Source organism: Thalassophryne amazonica, chromosome 3, assembly GCF_902500255.1.
Source record: "Thalassophryne amazonica chromosome 3, fThaAma1.1, whole genome shotgun sequence".
In the NCBI taxonomy this organism is placed as follows: domain Eukaryota; kingdom Metazoa; phylum Chordata; class Actinopteri; order Batrachoidiformes; family Batrachoididae; genus Thalassophryne; species Thalassophryne amazonica.
Window position 1 is genome coordinate 3,395,733 of NC_047105.1, and position 19,681 is coordinate 3,415,413.

At 48.2% G+C, this 19,681-nt stretch overlaps 1 protein-coding gene across 1 annotated transcript in view; it reads right to left on the minus strand.

Annotated features, from left to right (window-relative positions):
* Positions 1-3,522: 3,522 nt before the first annotated feature.
* The window catches only part of LOC117507700 (zinc finger BED domain-containing protein 1-like), a 29,185-nt gene continuing 13,026 nt past the window's right edge, over positions 3,523-19,681 (minus strand). Inside the window, exons 3-5 of the mRNA XM_034167516.1 lie at positions 8,190-8,252; positions 3,662-3,724; positions 3,523-3,611 (exon numbers count right to left, since the gene is read on the minus strand). Coding sequence (XP_034023407.1) covers positions 3,523-3,611; positions 3,662-3,724; positions 8,190-8,252 — 215 coding nt within the window. The remainder of the gene's footprint in view (positions 3,612-3,661; positions 3,725-8,189; positions 8,253-19,681) is intronic.

Here is a 19,681-nt window from a genome sequence, read left to right on the forward strand (position 1 = left end):
AGAGAGGATTCAAAGCACAATTCCAATCTCCACCTATGATGTTTTTTTCCTGGTAGAGAGGAAATAACATAACACCATAACATAAAACAATACTATAACATACCATGACATAACACAACACCCCAACACAACATCAAATCAAATCAAATCAATTTTATTTATATAGCTCCAAATCACAACAAACAGTTGCCCCAAGGTGCTTTATATTGTAAGGCAAAAGCCATACAATAATTACAGAAAAACCCCAACGGTCAAAACGACCCCCTGTGAGCAAGCACTTGGCGACAGTGGGAAGGAAAAACTCCCTTTTAACAGGAAGAAACCTCCAGCAGAACCAGGCTCAGGGAGGGGCAGTCTTCTGCTGGGACTGGTTGGGGCTGAGGGAGAGAATCAGGAAAAAGACATGCTGTGGAGGGGAGCAGAGATCAATCACTAATGATTAAATGCAGAGTGGTGCATACAGAGCAAAAAGAGAAAGAAATGACAACATAATAGAACAACATAACACAACACCATAACATAATAGAACAACATAACATAACTCAACATAACAGAATAGAACAGAACATAGCACAACACAACAACATAACACTATAACATAATCGAACCACCTAACAAAACACCATAACACACCATAACATAAAACACCACTATAACATACCACAACACCAAAACACAACATAACATATCATAATACCATAACATAACACAACACCATAACACAACAGCAAAACATAACACAACACCATAACACAACAGCAAAACATAACACAACACCATAACACAACATAACACCATAACACAACATAACACCATAACACAACATAACATATCATAATACCATAACATAACACAACACCATAACACAACATAACACCATAACACAACATAACACCATAACACAACAGCATAACACAACACCATAACACAACAGCAAAACATAACACAACAGCAAAACATAACACAACACCATAACACAACATAACACCATAACACAACATAACACCATAACACAACATAACATATCATAATACCATAACATAACACAACACCATAACACAACATAACACCATAACACAACATAACACCATAACACAACATAACATATCATAATACCATAACATAACACAACACCATAACACAACATAACATATCATAATACCATAACATAACACAACACCATAACACAACATAACACCATAACACAACATAACACCATAACACAACATAACATATCATAATACCATAACATAACACAACACCATAACACAACATAACACCATAACACAACATAACACCATAACACAACATAACATATCATAATACCATAACATAACACAACACCATAACACAACATATCATAATACCATAACATAACACAACACCATAACACAACATAACACCATAACACAACATAACACCATAACACAACAGCATAACATAACACAACACCATAACACAACATAACATATCATAATACCATAACATAACACAACACCATAACACAACATAACACCATAACACAACATAACACCATAACACAACATAACATATCATAATACCATAACATAACACAACACCATAACACAACATAACATATCATAATACCATAACATAACACAACACCATAACACAACATAACACCATAACACAACATAACACCATAACACAACATAACATATCATAATACCATAACATAACACAACACCATAACACAACATAACATATCATAATACCATAACATAACACAACACCATAACACAACATAACACCATAACACAACATAACATATCATAATACCATAACATAACACAACACCATAACACAACATAACATATCATAATACCATAACATAACACAACACCATAACACAACATAACACCATAACACAACATAACACCATAACACAACATAACATATCATAATACCATAACATAACACAACACCATAACACAACATAACATATCATAATACCATAACATAACACAACACCATAACACAACATAACACCATAACACAACATAACACCATAACACAACATAACATATCATAATACCATAACATAACACAACACCATAACACAACATAACATATCATAATACCATAACATAACACAACACCATAACACAACAGCATAACATAACAGAACAACATAATACAACATAACATGGCACAACACAACAACATAACACAACATAGCATAATCAAAACACATAACATAATAGAACATAACATAATATAACACAACACCATAACATAATATAACACAACACCATAACATAATATAACACAACACCATAACATAATATAACACAACACCATAACAGAATATAACACAACACCATAACATAATATAACATAACACAATAACATAATATAACACTATAACATACCATAACACAACAGAACAGAACAACCTAACAGAACAACCTAACACAATATAGCATGTGTAGCCATCATATCGTATAGTCTGGACATAATCTTATATGTCTCATTTATGTCCCTGTGCAGGCGGTGGTGTCTATGTGCTGGTGAAGTTACGTTAGCCTTTCAGGATACAGTAGGTCATTCAAGGCAGGAATAAGCCTGGTTGCTGTCCACTGCACACTGTGTCGCTCCTTCATATGGTTTTTCCTTTGTGATTTTTGTTTGCACAGCATATCATACTGGGAAGGATATATTTGAAATGTAACAGGTTACAATGTCCTCATGACTCTGTTAAAAATGTAATAAGTAATTATCGTAATTAGGCCATCCCAGCAGTGTAACATTATTTTTGAACAAATGTTTTAAAGAGGACAATAAGGCAGGCCAAATTTTTAAAAAGGACCAATCAAAAACAATCAAATTTATCTCAGGTGCTTTTCTTGGCCCACTTTTTGATGTGAAGTACAAATACTACATGCTGCTGTTGGAATTGTTATCGTACTGTAATTTCATTTTCTTCTTTGGCACGTGAACACTGAAAATCAGATTAAAGGTGACTACATTCACAAATATTTGTTTGTTTGTTAGTTTTTTGTGGGGGTCTGTACTGTTTTTTTGTTTTGTGATAGTAGAATTAAACAGAGTTTTGATTTTGAAATGACATTTGTGTTGTTTTCTTTGTGACAGTCAGATCAGCGGCAGCTTTAAGCATCTTTCTTCCCGCTGCGCGGCCCTCACACATTAGCATAGCGTAGGAGTTGCTGCTGATTGAGAGGCCGTTTGGCACTTTGAGATTTCTTCATGCTTGTTGCTTGTGTTCCGTTTGGAGCGCCTGATGTTACCAAACAGCATTTAGCAGCGCATCGCTAAACGACCACCGTCTGCCTGGAGTAACGGAGCAGATGTGTGCTGGAGCGTCAAAGCTGTAAATCATTTCAGCTAATACGAACCAGAACTGTGAGTAAGAAACGACTCCCCACATAAGGAGCTCCAAACAAGTGACGGCACACAAAGTGCACAATGCTAATGTGTTTGGGGTGCGCACAACTTCAGTTTAACGCAAGGGGGGGGGGGGGGGTGAATGAACTGCGCCCCTCATCCATTGACGGCCAGGATAGGCTCCACCCCCCTGTGACCCTGAACTGGACTAAGCAGGTTTAGAAACCAGATGGATGAGGACAGATCTGTGGGCAAAGCACCAAAACACAGAGTGCATCAGTTACAGCAGCAGCACCTCCCTCAGCATCTCCTTCCTGCATCACCTCCTCATCCTCCATCTCCAACCAGATGATCTTCTCTACAGGACGTCCAGAAAGCACAGCACTTCACTTTTCCCATATTTTCTTGTTACAGCCTTATTCCAAAATGGATGAAATAGTCATGTGGGTGGTTTTGTCATGTGGGGATTCATGCGTTCTTATTATGCTCATGGTAAGGTTTTCTTGGTCTCTGGTTTGTTTGGTGTTTTTCTGACGACACTCTCTTGTCTGGTGGTCGGGTTCTGGGCGTGTCTTGTCCCTTTGGTTTGCCACACCCTCTTCCTGGTTGTGCCCCCACACCCGTGTCTCATTTCACTAATCACTCTTGTTATTTAAACCCTCTGTCTCCACTCACAGTGCCTTTGCCCGTTTGTTATTCCACTGTGTCTTCGTTCCAACTCTTCTTCCACAGGTTTTGATCTTGTTTTTTTGCCTTGCCATTTTCTGAAACTTTTGCCTGTTTTTGACCTCGACCGTGTCTCATGTTTTGGATACCGTTGCTGATTTTGGCTTGCTTACCTGTGTACTGACCTTATTCTGGCTCTACAGTAAAACACTTTTTTAACATTATGCTCTTGGGTGAGTCTCACATTTGTGTCCAGCATTTTTGGGTCCAGGTCCCTGACAGAAATAGATGAATAATAATTATATAAGGACTGAATAGATCCTTGTCGTTTGACTGGTGGTTTGTACGTATTCATCCCATTTGCCATTGTGTTCCACTGACCGTGCAATTTTGGTTCCATATGTTTTGCACCATTGCACGCACCACCACTGCAAACACTCACACTAGTGGCAATGGGGCTTAGCTGCAAAACAAACAGGGCTGGGGTTGCTTTATTAAAGATGCTCATTCTTGTAACAGAAAAACAAATTGAGTACACCATAAGCCATCTGGAGGCATTTGTAGTATTCTCTAGGACGTCTCTACCTGAAGTACCAGCTCTGTCGGATGAAGAGCTCTACAAATTTCTGTCACAATTTTTCACTGGAGTGAGGAAAGGAGAAGGCAGTCTGTAAACGAAGAACTCAATACATGGCACCAGGTACAGACTACTGCGTTAGGATTGTTAGACATTATATAAAACAAATAATGAACATTTTTCATTCATGCAATGAAAAGAATATTTAGTTCAGCAAAAGATGGAATATTCTGAGTTGAACAGAACACTCCATGTTTTGCCGAATTAAATATTCTGTCCATTGCACTCACAACCATTCACTATTTGTATACCGGTCAAGCCAAACCGGTGTCACAGACTGAATGGTCCCCCCTAAAAATTGGTCCGCCCTGCCTCCACTGCGCATGTGTCATTTCAGACCACAGCAGCTCTTCTGAGATGGAGTCTCTTCACCCATCCATCCATCCATCCATCCATCCATCCATTTTCTTCCGCTTTATCCGGAGTCGGGTCGCGGGGGCAGCAGCTCAAGCAAAGCCGCCCAGACCTCCCGATCCACACACACCTCCCCCAGCTCCTCCGGGAGAACCCCAAGGCGTTCCCAAGCCAGCCGAGAGATGTAGTCCCTCCAGCGTGTCCTGGGTCTTCCCCGGGGCCTCCTCCCAGTGGAAACACCTCTCCAGCGAGGCATCCAGTGGGCATCCGGAAAAGATGCCCGAGCCACCTTAACTTACTCCTTTCGACGTGGAGGAGCAGCGGCTCGACTCCGAGCTCCTCCCAAGTGACCGAGCTCCTCGCCCTATCTCTAAGGGAGCGCCCAGCCACCCTGCGGAGGAAACTCATCTCGGCCGCTTGTACTCGCGATCTCATTCTTTCTGTCATGAGCCAAATCTCATGACCATAGGTGAGGATCGGAACGTAGATCGATTGGTAAATTGAGAGCTTTGCCCCCTACTCAGCTCCCTCTTCACCACGACGGTCCGATACAGCGACTGCATCACTGCAGATGCTGCACCAATCTGTCTATTGAAATGGCATCTCACTAATTTAGAAGATCTTCACTTAGCCTGGAAAAAGAGTCTGTTGCTCTATAAAACGACGTTAACGACGTCTTGCGGGACTTCCTGCACCGATTCGTCTTCGTATATCTGGACGATATTCTCATCTTTTCTCCGGATCCTGAGACCCATGTCCAGCATGTACGTCAGGTCCTGCAGCGGTTGTTAGAGAACCGACTGTTTGTGAAGGGCGAGAAGTGCGAGTTTCACCGCGCGTCTTTGTCCTTCCTGGGGTTTATAATCTCCTCCAACTCCGTCGCCCCTGATCCGGCCAAGGTTGCGGCGGTGAGAGATTGGCCCCAACCAACAAGCCGTAGGAAGCTGCAACAGTTCCTCGGCTTTGCTAATTTCTATAGGAGGTTCATTAAGGGCTACAGTCAGGTAGTTAGCCCCCTGACAGCCCTGACCTCTCCAAAAGTCCCCTTCACCTGGTCGGATCGGTGCGAAGCCGCGTTCAAGGAGTTGAAATGACGGTTCTCTACTGCTCCAGTTTTGGTGCAGCCCGACCCTAGCCGCCAGTTCATGGTTGAAGTGGACGCCTCTGACTCAGGGATAGGAGCCGTGCTGTCCCAGAGCGGAGAGACCGATAAGGTTCTTCACCCGTGTGCCTACTTTTCCCGCAGGTTGACCCCGGCTGAACGGAACTATGACGTCGGCAATCGAGAACTCCTTGCGGTGAAAGAGGCTCTTGAGGAGTGGAGACACCTGTTGGAGGGAGCGTCTGTGCCGTTCACGGTTTTCACTGACCATCGGAACCTGGAGTATATCAGGACCGCCAAGCGGCTGAACCCCAGGCAAGCCCGCTGGTCACTGTTCTTCGGGCGTTTCGACTTCCGGATCACCTATCGCCCCGGGACCAAGAACCAGAGATCGGATGCCTTGTCCCGGGTACACGAAGACGAAGTCAAAACAGAGCTGTCGGATCCACCGGAGCCCATCATTCCGGAGTCCACTATCGTGGCCACCCTCACCTGGGACGTGGAGAAGACCGTCCGGGAGGCCCTGGCACGGAGCCCGGACCCTGGAACCGGTCCGAAGAACCATCAGTACGTCCCACCAGAGGCCAGAGCTGCAGTCTTGGACTTCTGTCACGGTTCCAAGCTCTCCTGTCATCCAGGGGTGCGAAGGACCGTGGCAGTTGTCCGGAGGCGCTTCTGGTGGGCGTCTATGGAGGCTGACGTCCGGGAATATATCCAGGCCTGCACCACCTGTGCCAGGGGCAAGGCAGTACATAAGAAGGCCCAAGGACTCCTCCAGCCGCTGCCGGTGCCTCATCACCCCTGGTCCCACATCGGCCTGGATTTCGTCACGGGCCTCCCGCCGTCCCGGGGCAACACCACCATGTTCACGATAGTGGACCAATTCTCCAAGGCGGCCCACTTCGTGGCCCTCCCGAAGCTCCCAACAGCCCAGGAGACAGCAGACCTCCTGGTCCACCACGTCGTCCGTCTGCATGGGATACCCTCCGACATCGTCTCTGATCGTGGTCCCCAGTTCTCCTCACACATCTGGAGGAGCTTCTGCAGGGAACTGGGGGCCACCGTGAGCCTCTCGTCCGGGTACCATCCTCAGACGAATGGACAGGCAGAGCGGGCCAACCAGGACTTGGAACAGACCCTCCGCTGCGTCACATCCGCGCACCCGATGGCCTGGAGTAACCATCTGGCCTGGATCGAGTATGCGCATAACAGCCAGGTGTCTTCTGCCACCGGCCTCTCCCCATTTGAGGTGTGTTTGGGGTATCAGCCCCCGTTGTTTCCTGTGGTGGAGGGAGAGGTCGGTGTGCCCTCGGTCCAGGCCCACCTGCGGAAGTGCCGTCGGGTGTGGCGCTCCGCCCGTTCTGCCTTGTTGAAGGCCCGGACGAGGGCGAAGACCCATGCAGACCGCCGGCGATCCCCGGCCCCTGCTTACCAGCCCGGGCAGGAGGTGTGGCTTTCCACGAAGGACATCCCCCTCCAGGTGGACTCCCCAAAACTTCAGGACAGGTACATTGGCCCCTTCAGGATCCTCAAAGTCCTCAGTCCTGCCGCAGTGAAGCTCCAACTCCCGGCTTCACTGCGGATCCATCCGGTTTTCCACGTGTCCCGCATCAAACCTCACCACACCTCACCCCTCTGTGCTCCCGGACCGGCGCCGCCTCCTGCTCGGATCATCGACGGGGAGCCGGCTTGGACGCATCGCTAAACGACCACCGTCTGCCTGGAGTAACGGAGCAGATGTGTGCTGGAGCGTCAAAGCTGTAAATCATTTCAGCTAATACGAACCAGAACTGTGAGTAAGAAACGACTCCCCACATAAGGAGCTCCAAACGAGTGACGGCACACAAAGTGCACAATGCTAATGTGTTTGGGGTGCGCACAACTTCAGTTTAACGCAAGGGGGGGGGGTGAATGAACTGCGCCCCTCATCCATTGATGGCCAGGATAGGCTCCACCCCCCTGTGACCCTGAACTGGACTAAGCAGGTTTAGAAACCAGATGGATGAGGACAGATCTGTGGGCAAAGCACCAAAACACAGAGTGCATCAGTTACAGCAGCAGCACCTCCCTCAGCATCTCCTTCCTGCATCACCTCCTCATCCTCCATCTCCAACCAGATGATCTTCTCTACAGGACGTCCAGAAAGCACAGCACTTCACTTTTCCCATATTTTCTTGTTACAGCCTTATTCCAAAATGGATGAAATAGTCATGTGGGTGGTTTTGTCATGTGGGGATTCATGCGTTCTTATTATGCTCATGGTAAGGTTTTCTTGGTCTCTGGTTTGTTTGGTGTTTTTCTGACGACACTCTCTTGTCTGGTGGTCGGGTTCTGGGCGTGTCTTGTCCCTTTGGTTTGCCACACCCTCTTCCTGGTTGTGCCCCCACACCCGTGTCTCATTTTACTAATCACTCTTGTTATTTAAACCCTCTGTCTCCACTCACAGTGCCTTTGCCCGTTTGTTATTCCACTGTGTCTTCGTTCCAACTCTTCTTCCACAGGTTTTGATCTCGTTTTTTTGCCTTGCCATTTTCTGAAACGTTTGCCTGTTTTTGACCTCGACCGTGTCTCATGTTTTGGATACCGTTGCTGATTTTGGCTTGCTTACCTGTGTACCGACCTTATTCTGGCTCTACAGTAAAACACTTTTTTAACACTATGCTCTTGGGTGAGTCTCACATTTGTGTCCAGCATTTTTGGGTCCAGGTCCCTGACAGAAATAGATGAATAATAATTATATAAGGACTGAATAGATCCTTGTCGTTTGACTGGTGGTTTGTACGTATTCATCCCATTTGCCATTGTGTTCCACTGACCGTGCAATTTTGGTTCCATATGTTTTGCACCATTGCACGCACCACCACTGCAAACACTCACACTAGTGGCAATGGGGCTTAGCTGCAAAACAAACAGGGCTGGGGTTGCTTTATTAAAGATGCTCATTCTTGTAACAGAAAAACAAATTGAGTACACCATAAGCCATCTGGAGGCATTTGTAGTATTCTCTAGGACGTCTCTACCTGAAGTACCAGCTCTGTCGGATGAAGAGCTCTACAAATTTCTGTCACAATTTTTCACTGGAGTGAGGAAAGGAGAAGGCAGTCTGTAAACGAAGAACTCAATACATGGCACCAGGTACAGACTACTGCGTTAGGATTGTTAGACATTATATAAAACAAATAATGAACATTTTTCATTCATGCAATGAAAAGAATATTTAGTTCAGCAAAAGATGGAATATTCTGAGTTGAACAGAACATTCCATGTTTTGCCGAATTAAATATTCTGTCCATTGCACTCACAACCATTCACTATTTGTATACCGGTCAAGCCAAACCGGTGTCACAGACTGAACGGTCCCCCCTAAAAATTGGTCCGCCCTGCCTCCACTGCGCATGTGTCATTTCAGACCACAGCAGCTCTTCTGAGATGGAGTCTCTTCACCCATCCATCCATCCATCCATCCATCCATCCATCCATCCATCCATCCATTTTCTTCCGCTTTATCCGGAGTCGGGTCGCGGGGGCAGCAGCTCAAGCAAAGCCGCCCAGACCTCCCGATCCACACACACCTCCCCCAGCTCCTCCGGGAGAACCCCAAGGCGTTCCCAATCCAGCCGAGAGATGTAGTCCCTCCAGAGTGTCCTGGGTCTTCCCCAGGGCCTCCTCCCAGTGGGAACACCTCTCCAGCGAGGCATCCAGTGGGCATCCGGAAAAGATGCCCGAGCCACCTTAACTTACTCCTTTCGACGTGGAGGAGCAGCGGCTCGACTCCGAGCTCCTCCCGAGTGACCGAGCTCCTCGCCCTATCTCTAAGGGAGCGCCCAGCCACCCTGCGGAGGAAACTCATCTCGGCCGCTTGTACTCGCGATCTCATTCTTTCGGTCATGAGCCAAATCTCATGACCATAGGTGAGGATCAGAACGTAGATCGATTGGTAAATTGAGAGCTTTGCCCCCTACTCAGCTCCCTCTTCACCACGACGGTCCGATACAGCGACTGCATCACTGCAGATGCTGCACCGATCTGTCTATTGACCTCTAGTATTACTGTGAGAAATCTTGGAGTCATTTTTGATCAGGATATGTCATTCAGAGCGCATATTAAACAAATATGTAGGACTGCTTTTTTGCATTTACGCAATATCGTTAAAATTAGAAAGGTCTTTTCTCAGAGTGATGCTGAAAAACTAATTCATGCATTTATTTCCTCTAGACTGGACTATTGTAATTCATTATTATCAGGTTGTCCTAAAAGTTCCCTGAAAAGCCTTCAGTTAATTCAAAATGCTGCAGCTAGAGTACTGACAGGGACTAGAAGGAGAGAGCATATCTCACCCATATTGGCCTCTCTTCATTGGCTTCCTGTTAATTCTAGAATAGAATTTAAAATTCTTCTTCTTACTTATAAGGTTTTGAATAATCAGGTCCCATCTTATCTTAGGGACCTCATAGTACCATATCACCCCAATAGAGCGCTTCGCTCTCAGACTGCAGGCTTACTTGTAGTTCCTAGGGTTTGTAAGAGTAGAATGGGAGGCAGAGCCTTCAGCTTTCAGGCTCCTCTCCTGTGGAACCAGCTCCCAATTCAGATCAGGGAGACAGACACCCTCTCTTCTTTTAAGATTAGGCTTAAAACTTTCCTTTTTGCTAAAGCTTATAGTTAGGGCTGGATCAGGTGACCCTGAACCATCCCTTAGTTATGCTGCTATAGACTTAGACTGCTGGGGGGTTCCCATGATGCACTGTTTCTTTCTCTTTTTGCTCTGTATGCACCACTCTGCATTTAATCATTAGTGATCGATCTCTGCTCCCCTCCACAGCATGTCTTTTTCCTGGTTCTCTCCCTCAGCCCCAACCAGTCCCAGCAGAAGACTGCCCCTCCCTGAGCCTGGTTCTGCTGGAGGTTTCTTCCTGTTAAAAGGGAGTTTTTCCTTCCCACTGTCGCCAAGTGCTTTCTCACAGGGGGTCGTTTTGACCGTTGGGGTTTTTACGTAATTATTGTATGGCCTTGCCTTACAATATAAAGTGCCTTGGGGCAACTGTTTGTTGTGATTTGGCGCTATATAAATAAAACTGATTGATTGATTGATATTGATCTCACGCTCCATCCGTCCCTCACTCGTGAACAAGATCCCGAGATACTTAAACTCCTCCACTTGAGGCAAGGACACTCCACCGACCTGAAGAGGGCAAAGCACCTTTTTCCGGTCGAGAACCATGGCCTCGGATTTGGAGGTGCTGATTATCATCCCGATGCTTCACACTCGGCTGCAAACCGCCCCAGTGCACGCTGAAGGTCCTGATTTGACGAAGCCAACAGAACCACATCGTCCGCAAACAGCAGATACAAGATTCTGTGGTTCCCAAACCAGACCCCCTCTACACCCTGGCTGCGCCTAGAAATTCTGTCCATAAAAATAATGAACAGAACCGGTGACAAAGGGCAGCCCTGGCGGAGGCCAACGTGCACTGGAAATCATGTATATGTTATAATGGGATTATTAACCATCAGATGACAAAGTAAAACCTCTTTCTAAAGTCAGTTTTAAACAGAAGCGAGACAGTAATCGGTGATGCTTTGAAATAATGGAGGCGCACTGAACGCATCAGCTAGCAGCCCGTGTAGCTGTGGCACTCAGATCGCTTCCTCTGTCTTTTAATAATGCTGAATTTATGTGGAAATGATTGTTGTACAAAAGCGTCAGATAACTGTCGCTGAGATACAGTAGATGATGACTGGAGTAAAGTTTAAAGCAGAAATAAGGTGATAATCGGTGAACCGCGGCTAATGACGCATGCGCAGTGAAGGTAGGAGGGACCAATTTTTAGGGAGAACCGTTTGGACGGTTGAACACAGGGTCCAAACCTTGAAACAACAGGAAACAATGCCACACTAGTTTTCAAGGTCTCATGCAGTAGTCTCTTATTAGCGTGAGGAAAAGCATAAAAAAATGACATTTTGGTAGTATAATGTTCATTTGCAATAGCTGCCATGTGGTTTCTCTATGTTATTTAGAATGCAGTGACTCTCTGGTGCAAGGGATTATGGGATATCTCAATGGGGTGAATATAAAATTCTGTACATATATAGATGTGTCAATAATAAAAAATTCTATCCTTAAGCAGCCATACTGAAAATACAAAATTCTGTCTGTACGTAGTGACATCGAGAATAAAAAATTCTATCTGTATGTAGCCTTATCGATAATAGAAGTTTCTATCCTTACATAGCCACACTGAGAATAAAAAATTCTATCTGTACATAGCCACACTGAGAATAAAAAATCTATCTGTACATAGCCACATCGATGATACAAATTTCTATCCGTACATAGCCACATGGAGAAAAAAATCTATCTGTACATAGCCACACTGAGAATAAAAAATTCTATCTGTATGTAGCCTTATCGATAATAGAAGTTTCTATCCTTACACAGCCACATTGAAAATAAAAAAATCTATCTGTACATTGTTGTGAAAGTGTAGGAACACGGACCCACAACAGGGGGCGCAAATGAACGGACAATGGAGGAGTCAAATAACACTGTTTTTACTGTTGTGAAACAGGCACAACAAACACAGCCGATTACAATATTGAAATTGAGTCCAATTACAACGGTGTCGTGTGGGCAGGCTCGACAATAGGAGACGTCTGTCCAAGTCGAACCGGAACCAACCCGATTTCCTCTGCCACCGAACCCCGGGAATACTGGAACCGCCAAGTCCCGAATTCCCAGGTGGCCACTGCCTCCGCTCGTCGGATCCGGTACTGCTGGCAAGAAACAGAAACAGTCAGGTGTGGGTGCGGCTGCACCCAGCAACACGGAGGGTGGAGAGTCCACCTCCACCTCTCGTCAACAACAATCAAGGAGTGTAGGAAGGTGAGTACTTATCCAAATGCTGTCCGGTAGTCAGCTGTCCTACAAATAATCAACAAGAATACAATTATAGTCACACGTATGTGTAGGCGGAGATTGTTACCTCTTTGGTAAGGCGATATCTCGGCAAATGAGGTGGAGATGCCGTCCTGCTGATATACCTCCTTGTTGATTGGGATCAGCTGTCTCCAGTGATGGGTGACAGCTGTCATCCTGGCTGCTCCTGTAAGGCGGCAGCGCCCTCCGGTGCCTGGAGCCCGCACTCCAGGCAGGGCGCCCTCTGGTGGTGGTGGGCCAGCAGTACCTCCTCTTCAGCGGCCCACACAACAGGACCCCCCCCTCAATGGGCGCCTCCTGGCGCACGACCGGGTTTGTCAGAGTGGCGACAGTAGAAGTCGGCCAGGAGGGCCGGGTCCAGGATGAAGCCCTTCTTCACCCAGAAGCGTTCTTCGGGGCCGTACCCCTCCCAGTCCACCAGATACTGAAAACCCCGGCCCATCCGTCGGACGTCGAGGAGCCGGCACACGGTCCAAGCCGGCTCTCCGTCGATGATCCGGGCAGGAGGTGGCGCCGGACCCGGAGTGCAGAGGGGTGAGGTGTGATGAGGTTTAATCCTAGAGACGTGGAATACTGGATGAATCCGCAGTGAGGCCGGAAGCTGGAGCCTCAGTGCGGCGGGATTGATGACCTTGAGTATCTTGTATGGACCGATGTATCGTTCTTGCAGTTTTGGGGAGTCCACTTGTAGGGGAATGTCCTTGGTGGACAACCACACTTCCTGCCCAGGACGATACATGGGAGCCGGGGCCCGCCGCCGGTCTGCATGGTTCTTCGCCCTCGTCCGGGCCCTTAACAAAGCAGAACGGGCGGCACGCCACACCCGACGGCACTTCCGTAGGTGGGCCTGGACCGAGGGCACACCGACCTCTCCCTCAACCACCGGAAACAACGGGGGTTGATACCCCAAGCACACCTCGAAAGGGGAGAGGCCGGTGGCTGATGACACTTGACTGTTGTGGGCGTACGCGATCCAGGCCAGGTGGGTACTCCAGGCCGTCGGGTGCGCGGCTGTCACACAGCGTAGGGTCTGCTCCATCTCCTGGTTGGCCCGTTCTGCTTGTCCGTTGGTCTGGGGGTGATACCCAGACGAGAGACTGACCGTGGCCCCCAGTTCCCGGCAAAAGCTCCTCCAAACATGCGAGGAGAACTGGGGACCGCGATCGGAGACGATGTCTGATGGTATCCCATGCAGACGGACGACGTGGTGGACTAGGAGGTCCGCTGTCTCCTGGGCCGTTGGTAGCTTCGGGAGGGCCACGAAGTGGGCCGCCTTGGAGAATCGGTCCACTATCGTGAGGATGACGGTGTTTCCCTGGGACGGCGGGAGACCCATGACAAAATCCAGGCCGATGTGGGACCAGGGGCGATGAGGAACGGGCAGCGGCTGTAGCAAACCCGAGGTTTTGCGGTGATCGGTCTTGCCCCTGGCACAGGTGGTACAGGCCTGGATGTAACCCCGGACGTCGGCCTCTAAGGACGCCCACCAGAAGCGCTGCTGGACGACTGCCACGGTCCTACGCACCCCAGGATGGCAGGAGAGCTTAGAACCGTGACAGAAGTCCAGGACTGCAGCCCTAGCCTCTGGTGGGACGTAGAGTTTGTTCTTCGGTCCGGTTCCGGGGTCCGGGTCTCGTGTCAGGGCCTCCCGGACGGTCTTCTCCACGTCCCAGGTGAGGGCGGCCATGATAGCGGACTCCGGGATGATGGGATCCGGGGGATCCGACGACTCCGTTTTGACCTCATCTTCGTGTACCCGGGACAAAGCATCCGATCTCTGATTTTTGGTCCCGGGACGGTAGGTGATCCGGAAGTCAAAACGGCCGAAGAACAGTGACCAGCGGGCTTGCCTGGGATTCAGCCGCTTGGCGGTCCTGATATACTCCAGGTTCCGGTGGTCAGTGAAAACCGTGAATGGCACGGACGTTCCCTCCAACAGATGTCTCCACTCCTCAAGAGCCTCTTTCACCGCAAGGAGCTCTCGATTGTCGACGTCATAGTTCCGTTCAGCTGGGGTCAACCTGCGGGAAAAATAGGCACACGGGTGAAGGACCTTATCGGTCTTCCCGCTCTGGGACAGCACGGCTCCTATCCCTGAGTCCGAGGCGTCCACTTCAACCACTAACTGGCGACTAGGATCGGGCTGCACCAAAACAGGTGCAGACGAGAAGCGCCGTTTCAACTCCTTGAACGCGGCTTCGCAACGACCCGACCAGGTGAAGGGGACTTTTGGTGAGGTCAGGGCTGTCAGGGGCTAACTACCTGACTATAGCCCTTAATGAACCTCCTGTAGAAATTAGCAAAGCCTAGGAACTGTTGCAACTTCCTACGGCTTGTGGGTTGGGGCCAGTCTCTCACCGCCGTAACCTTGGCCGGATCAGGAGCGACGGAGTTGGAGGAGATAATGAACCCCAAGAAGGACAAAGACGTGCGGTGGAACTCACACTTCTCGCCCTTCACAAACAGCCGGTTCTCCAACAACCGCTGCAGGACCTGACGTACATGCTGGACATGGGTCACAGGGTCTGGAGAAAAGATGAGTATATCGTCTAGATATACGAAGACGAACCGGTGCAGGAAATCCCGCAAAACATCATTAACCAACGCTTGGAATGTTGCGGGAGCGTTTGTGAGACCGAACGGCATGACCAGGTACTCAAAGTGACCTAAGGGGGTGTTAAATGCCGTCTTCCACTCGTCTCCCTTCCGGATCCGAACCAGGTGATACGTATTTCTAAGATCAAGCTTGGTGAAAATTTGGGCTCCATGCAGGGGTGTGAACACTGAATCCAACAGGGGTAACGGGTATCGGTTGCGAACCATGATCTCGTTCAGCCCCCTATAATCAATGCATGGACGAAGTCCGCCGTCTTTCTTGCCCACAAAAAAGAAACCTGCGCCCATCGGGGAGGTGGAATTCCGGATCAACCCGGCAGCTAACGAGTCCCGGATGTAGGTCTCCATTGATTCGCGCTCAGGCCGTGAGAGGTTGTACAGCCTACTGGACGGGAACTCACTGCCCGGAACCAAATCGATGGCACAATCATACGGACGGTGGGGGGGAAGAGAGAGAGCCAGATCCTTGCTGAACACGTCAACAAGGTCGTGGTACTCCACCGGCACCGTCCCCAGACTGGGCGGGACTCTGACCTCCTCCTTAGCTCGGGAGCCGGGAGGAACCGAGGAACCTAGACACACCCGATGGCAGGTCTCGCTCCACTGCACCACTACCCCGGACGACCAATCAATCCAGGGATTGTGCTTCAACATCCAGGGAAATCCTAAAACCACACGGGAGGTGGCCTGGGTCACAAAAAACTCGATCACCTCCCGGTGATTTCCTGACACCACCAGAGTTACAGGAGGTGTCTTATGCGTGATCGGAGGGAGTAGGGAGCCATCTAGTGCCCGAACCTGAACAGGCGAGGTAAGCGCCACCAGAGGGAGCCCTATCTCCCTGGCCCATCTGCTGTCCAACAGATTCCCCTCAGAGCCCGTGTCCACCAGTGCTGGGGACTTCAGGGTTGAGTCCTCATAAAGGATCGTGACTGGGAGACGTGTGGCAATGTGGGTGTGTCCCACGTGAATGTCTCGGCCCACCCCTAGCCCAGTCTCTAGGGGCGGGCGTTGGAGTTTAACCGCTCGGGGCAGTCTCTCATATGGTGCTCTATGGCACCACAAACAAAACAAGCTCCGTGGCCCCGTCTCCTCTGTGCATCCGGTGCCCTAAATGTTGCCCTACTCGTGTCCATAGCTTCGTCAGTAGGGGGAGCTGTGGTCCCACGGAGCGCAGGGGCCGTGGAGCGTGGGGAAGGCGGAGCGCGGTCAGAACCGGAAGGGAGAGGGACGGCGCGTGCCCGGCCACGCCCTTCGTCTCGTTCCCGCCGACGTTCTTCTAACCGGTTGTCTAACCGTATGACAAGATCGATGAGCCCATCTAAATCCCGCGGTTCGTCCTTAGCCACCAGGTGCTACTTAAGAACCAACGACAGTCCGTTTACAAAGGCGGCGCGGAGCGCAGTGCTATTCCAGCCGGACCTCGCAGCCGCAATGCGGAAGTCGACTGCATAGGCAGCTGCGCTCCGACGCCCCTGTCTCATTGACAGTAGCACGGTTGAAGCGGTTTCGCCTCTATTAGGGTGATCGAACACGGTTCTGACCTCCCTTACAAACCCATCATATGTCAGAAGGAGCCGTGAATTCTGCTCCCAGAGCGCTGTAGCCCAAGCGCGTGCCTCACCGCGAAGCAGGTTTATTACATAAGCTACCTTGCTAGCATCGGTCGCGTACATGACTGGACGCTGTGCGAAGACGAGCGAGCACTGCATATGAAAATCTGCGCACGTCTCCACACAGCCTCCGTACGGCTCTGGGGGGCTTATGTAAGCTTCAGGGGAAGGTGGGGGGGGTCGTTGGACGACCAGTGGAACATCGCTGTTACGCACAGGGTCGACGGGAGGGAGAGCCGCAGCGGCGCCCAGGGGACGCTCTTCCACTTGTGCGGCGAGAGCCTCCACCCTGCGGTTCAGGAGGACGTTCTGCTCGGTCATTAAATCCATCCGAGTCGTGAAAGCGGCGAGGATCCGCTGCAACTCACCGATCACCCCTCCCGAGGACGCCTGCGCGTCCTGGTCTTCCATTGGCCGTTCAACAGCCGGTTGACGCCCCTCGGGATCCATGACGTTGGCCGAGATATCCTGTTGTGAAAGTGTAGGAACACGGACCCACAACAGGGGGCGCAAATGAACGGACAATGGAGGAGTCAAATAACACTGTTTTTACTGTTGTGAAACAGGCACAACAAACACAGCCGATTACAATATTGAAATTGAGTCCAATTACAACGGTGTCGTGTGGGCAGGCTCGACGATAGGAGACGTCTGTCCAAGTCGAACCGGAACCAACCCAATTTCCTCTGCCACCGAACCCCGGGAATACTGGAGCCGCCAAGTCCCGAATTCCCAGGTGGCCACTGCCTCCGCTCGTCAGATCCGGTACTGCTGGCAAGAAACAGAAACAGTCAGGTGTGGGTGCGGCTGCACCCAGCAACACGGAGGGTGGAGAGTCCACCTCCACCTCTCGTCAACAACAATCAAGGAGTGTAGGAAGGTGAGTACTTATCCAAATGCTGTCCGGTAGTCAGCTGTCCTACAAATAATCAACAAGAATACAATTATAGTCACACGTATGTGTAGGCGGAGATTGTTACCTCTTTGGTAAGGCGATATCTCGGCAAATGAGGTGGAGATGCCGTCCTGCTGATATACCTCCTTGTTGATTGGGATCAGCTGTCTCCAGTGATGGGTGACAGCTGTCATCCTGGCTGCTCCTGTAAGGCGGCAGCGCCCTCCGGTGCCTGGAGCCCGCACTCCAGGCAGGGCGCCCTCTGGTGGTGGTGGGCCAGCAGTACCTCCTCTTCAGTGGCCCACACAACATACATAGCCACATCAATGATACAAATTTCTATCCGTACATAGCCACATTGAAAATAAAAAATTCTATCTGTATGTAGCCTTATCGATAATAGAAGTTTCTATCCTTACATAGCCACATTGAGAATAAAAAATTCTATCTGTACATAGCTACATCAAGAAAAAAAATCTATCTGTACATAGCCACATCGATGATAAAAATTTCTATCCGTACATAGCCACATTGAAAATAAAAAATTCTATCTGTATGTAGCCTTATCGATAATAGAAGTTTCTATCCTTACATAGCCACATTGAGAATAAAAAATTCTATCTGTACATAGCCACATCAAGAAAAAAAATCTATCTGTACATAGCCACATCGATGATACAAATTTCTATCCGTACATAGCCACATTGAAAATAAAAAATTCTATCTGTATGTAGCCTTATCGATAATAGAAGTTTCTATCCTTACACAGCCACATTGAAAATAAAAAATTCTATCTGTACATAGCTACATCGATGATACAAATTTCTATCCGTACATAGCCATATTGAGAATCAAAAACTTCTAGCCATACGTAGCCACATCGACAATACAAAATTGTATCTGTATTGTAGCCTTATCGATAATACAAATTTCTATCCATACATTGCCACATCGACAGTAAGAAATTCTATACTTACGTAGCGACAAGAATAAAAAATTCTATCTGTACGTAGCCATAAGAATAATACAAAATTCTATCTTTACGTAGCCGTATAGATAATACAAAATTCTTTCCTTACGTAGGCACATCTATAATACAAAATTCTATCTGCACTCCAAAAAATAATTTGCTCAGTGAAAAAAAGTAAGGTATTTCCACCCAAGTAAAATGCATTAACTTAGCCAGAAACAATTTTGCTGAGTACCTAAGTGTAAATTTGCTGGGCCAACAAGATGAATTTGTATTACTGTTACTCAATTACCATGGTTCAGGCCAACTATATTGCCACATCGAGAACACAAAATTCTATCTTTATGTAGCCACATTGAGAATACAAAATTCTATCTTTACATAGCCACATCGAGAATACAAAATTCTATCTTTACGTAGCCACATCGAGAATACAAAATTCTATCATTACATAGCCACATCGAGAATACAAAATTCTATCATTACGTAGCCGCATCGAGAATACAAAATTCAATCGTTACGTAG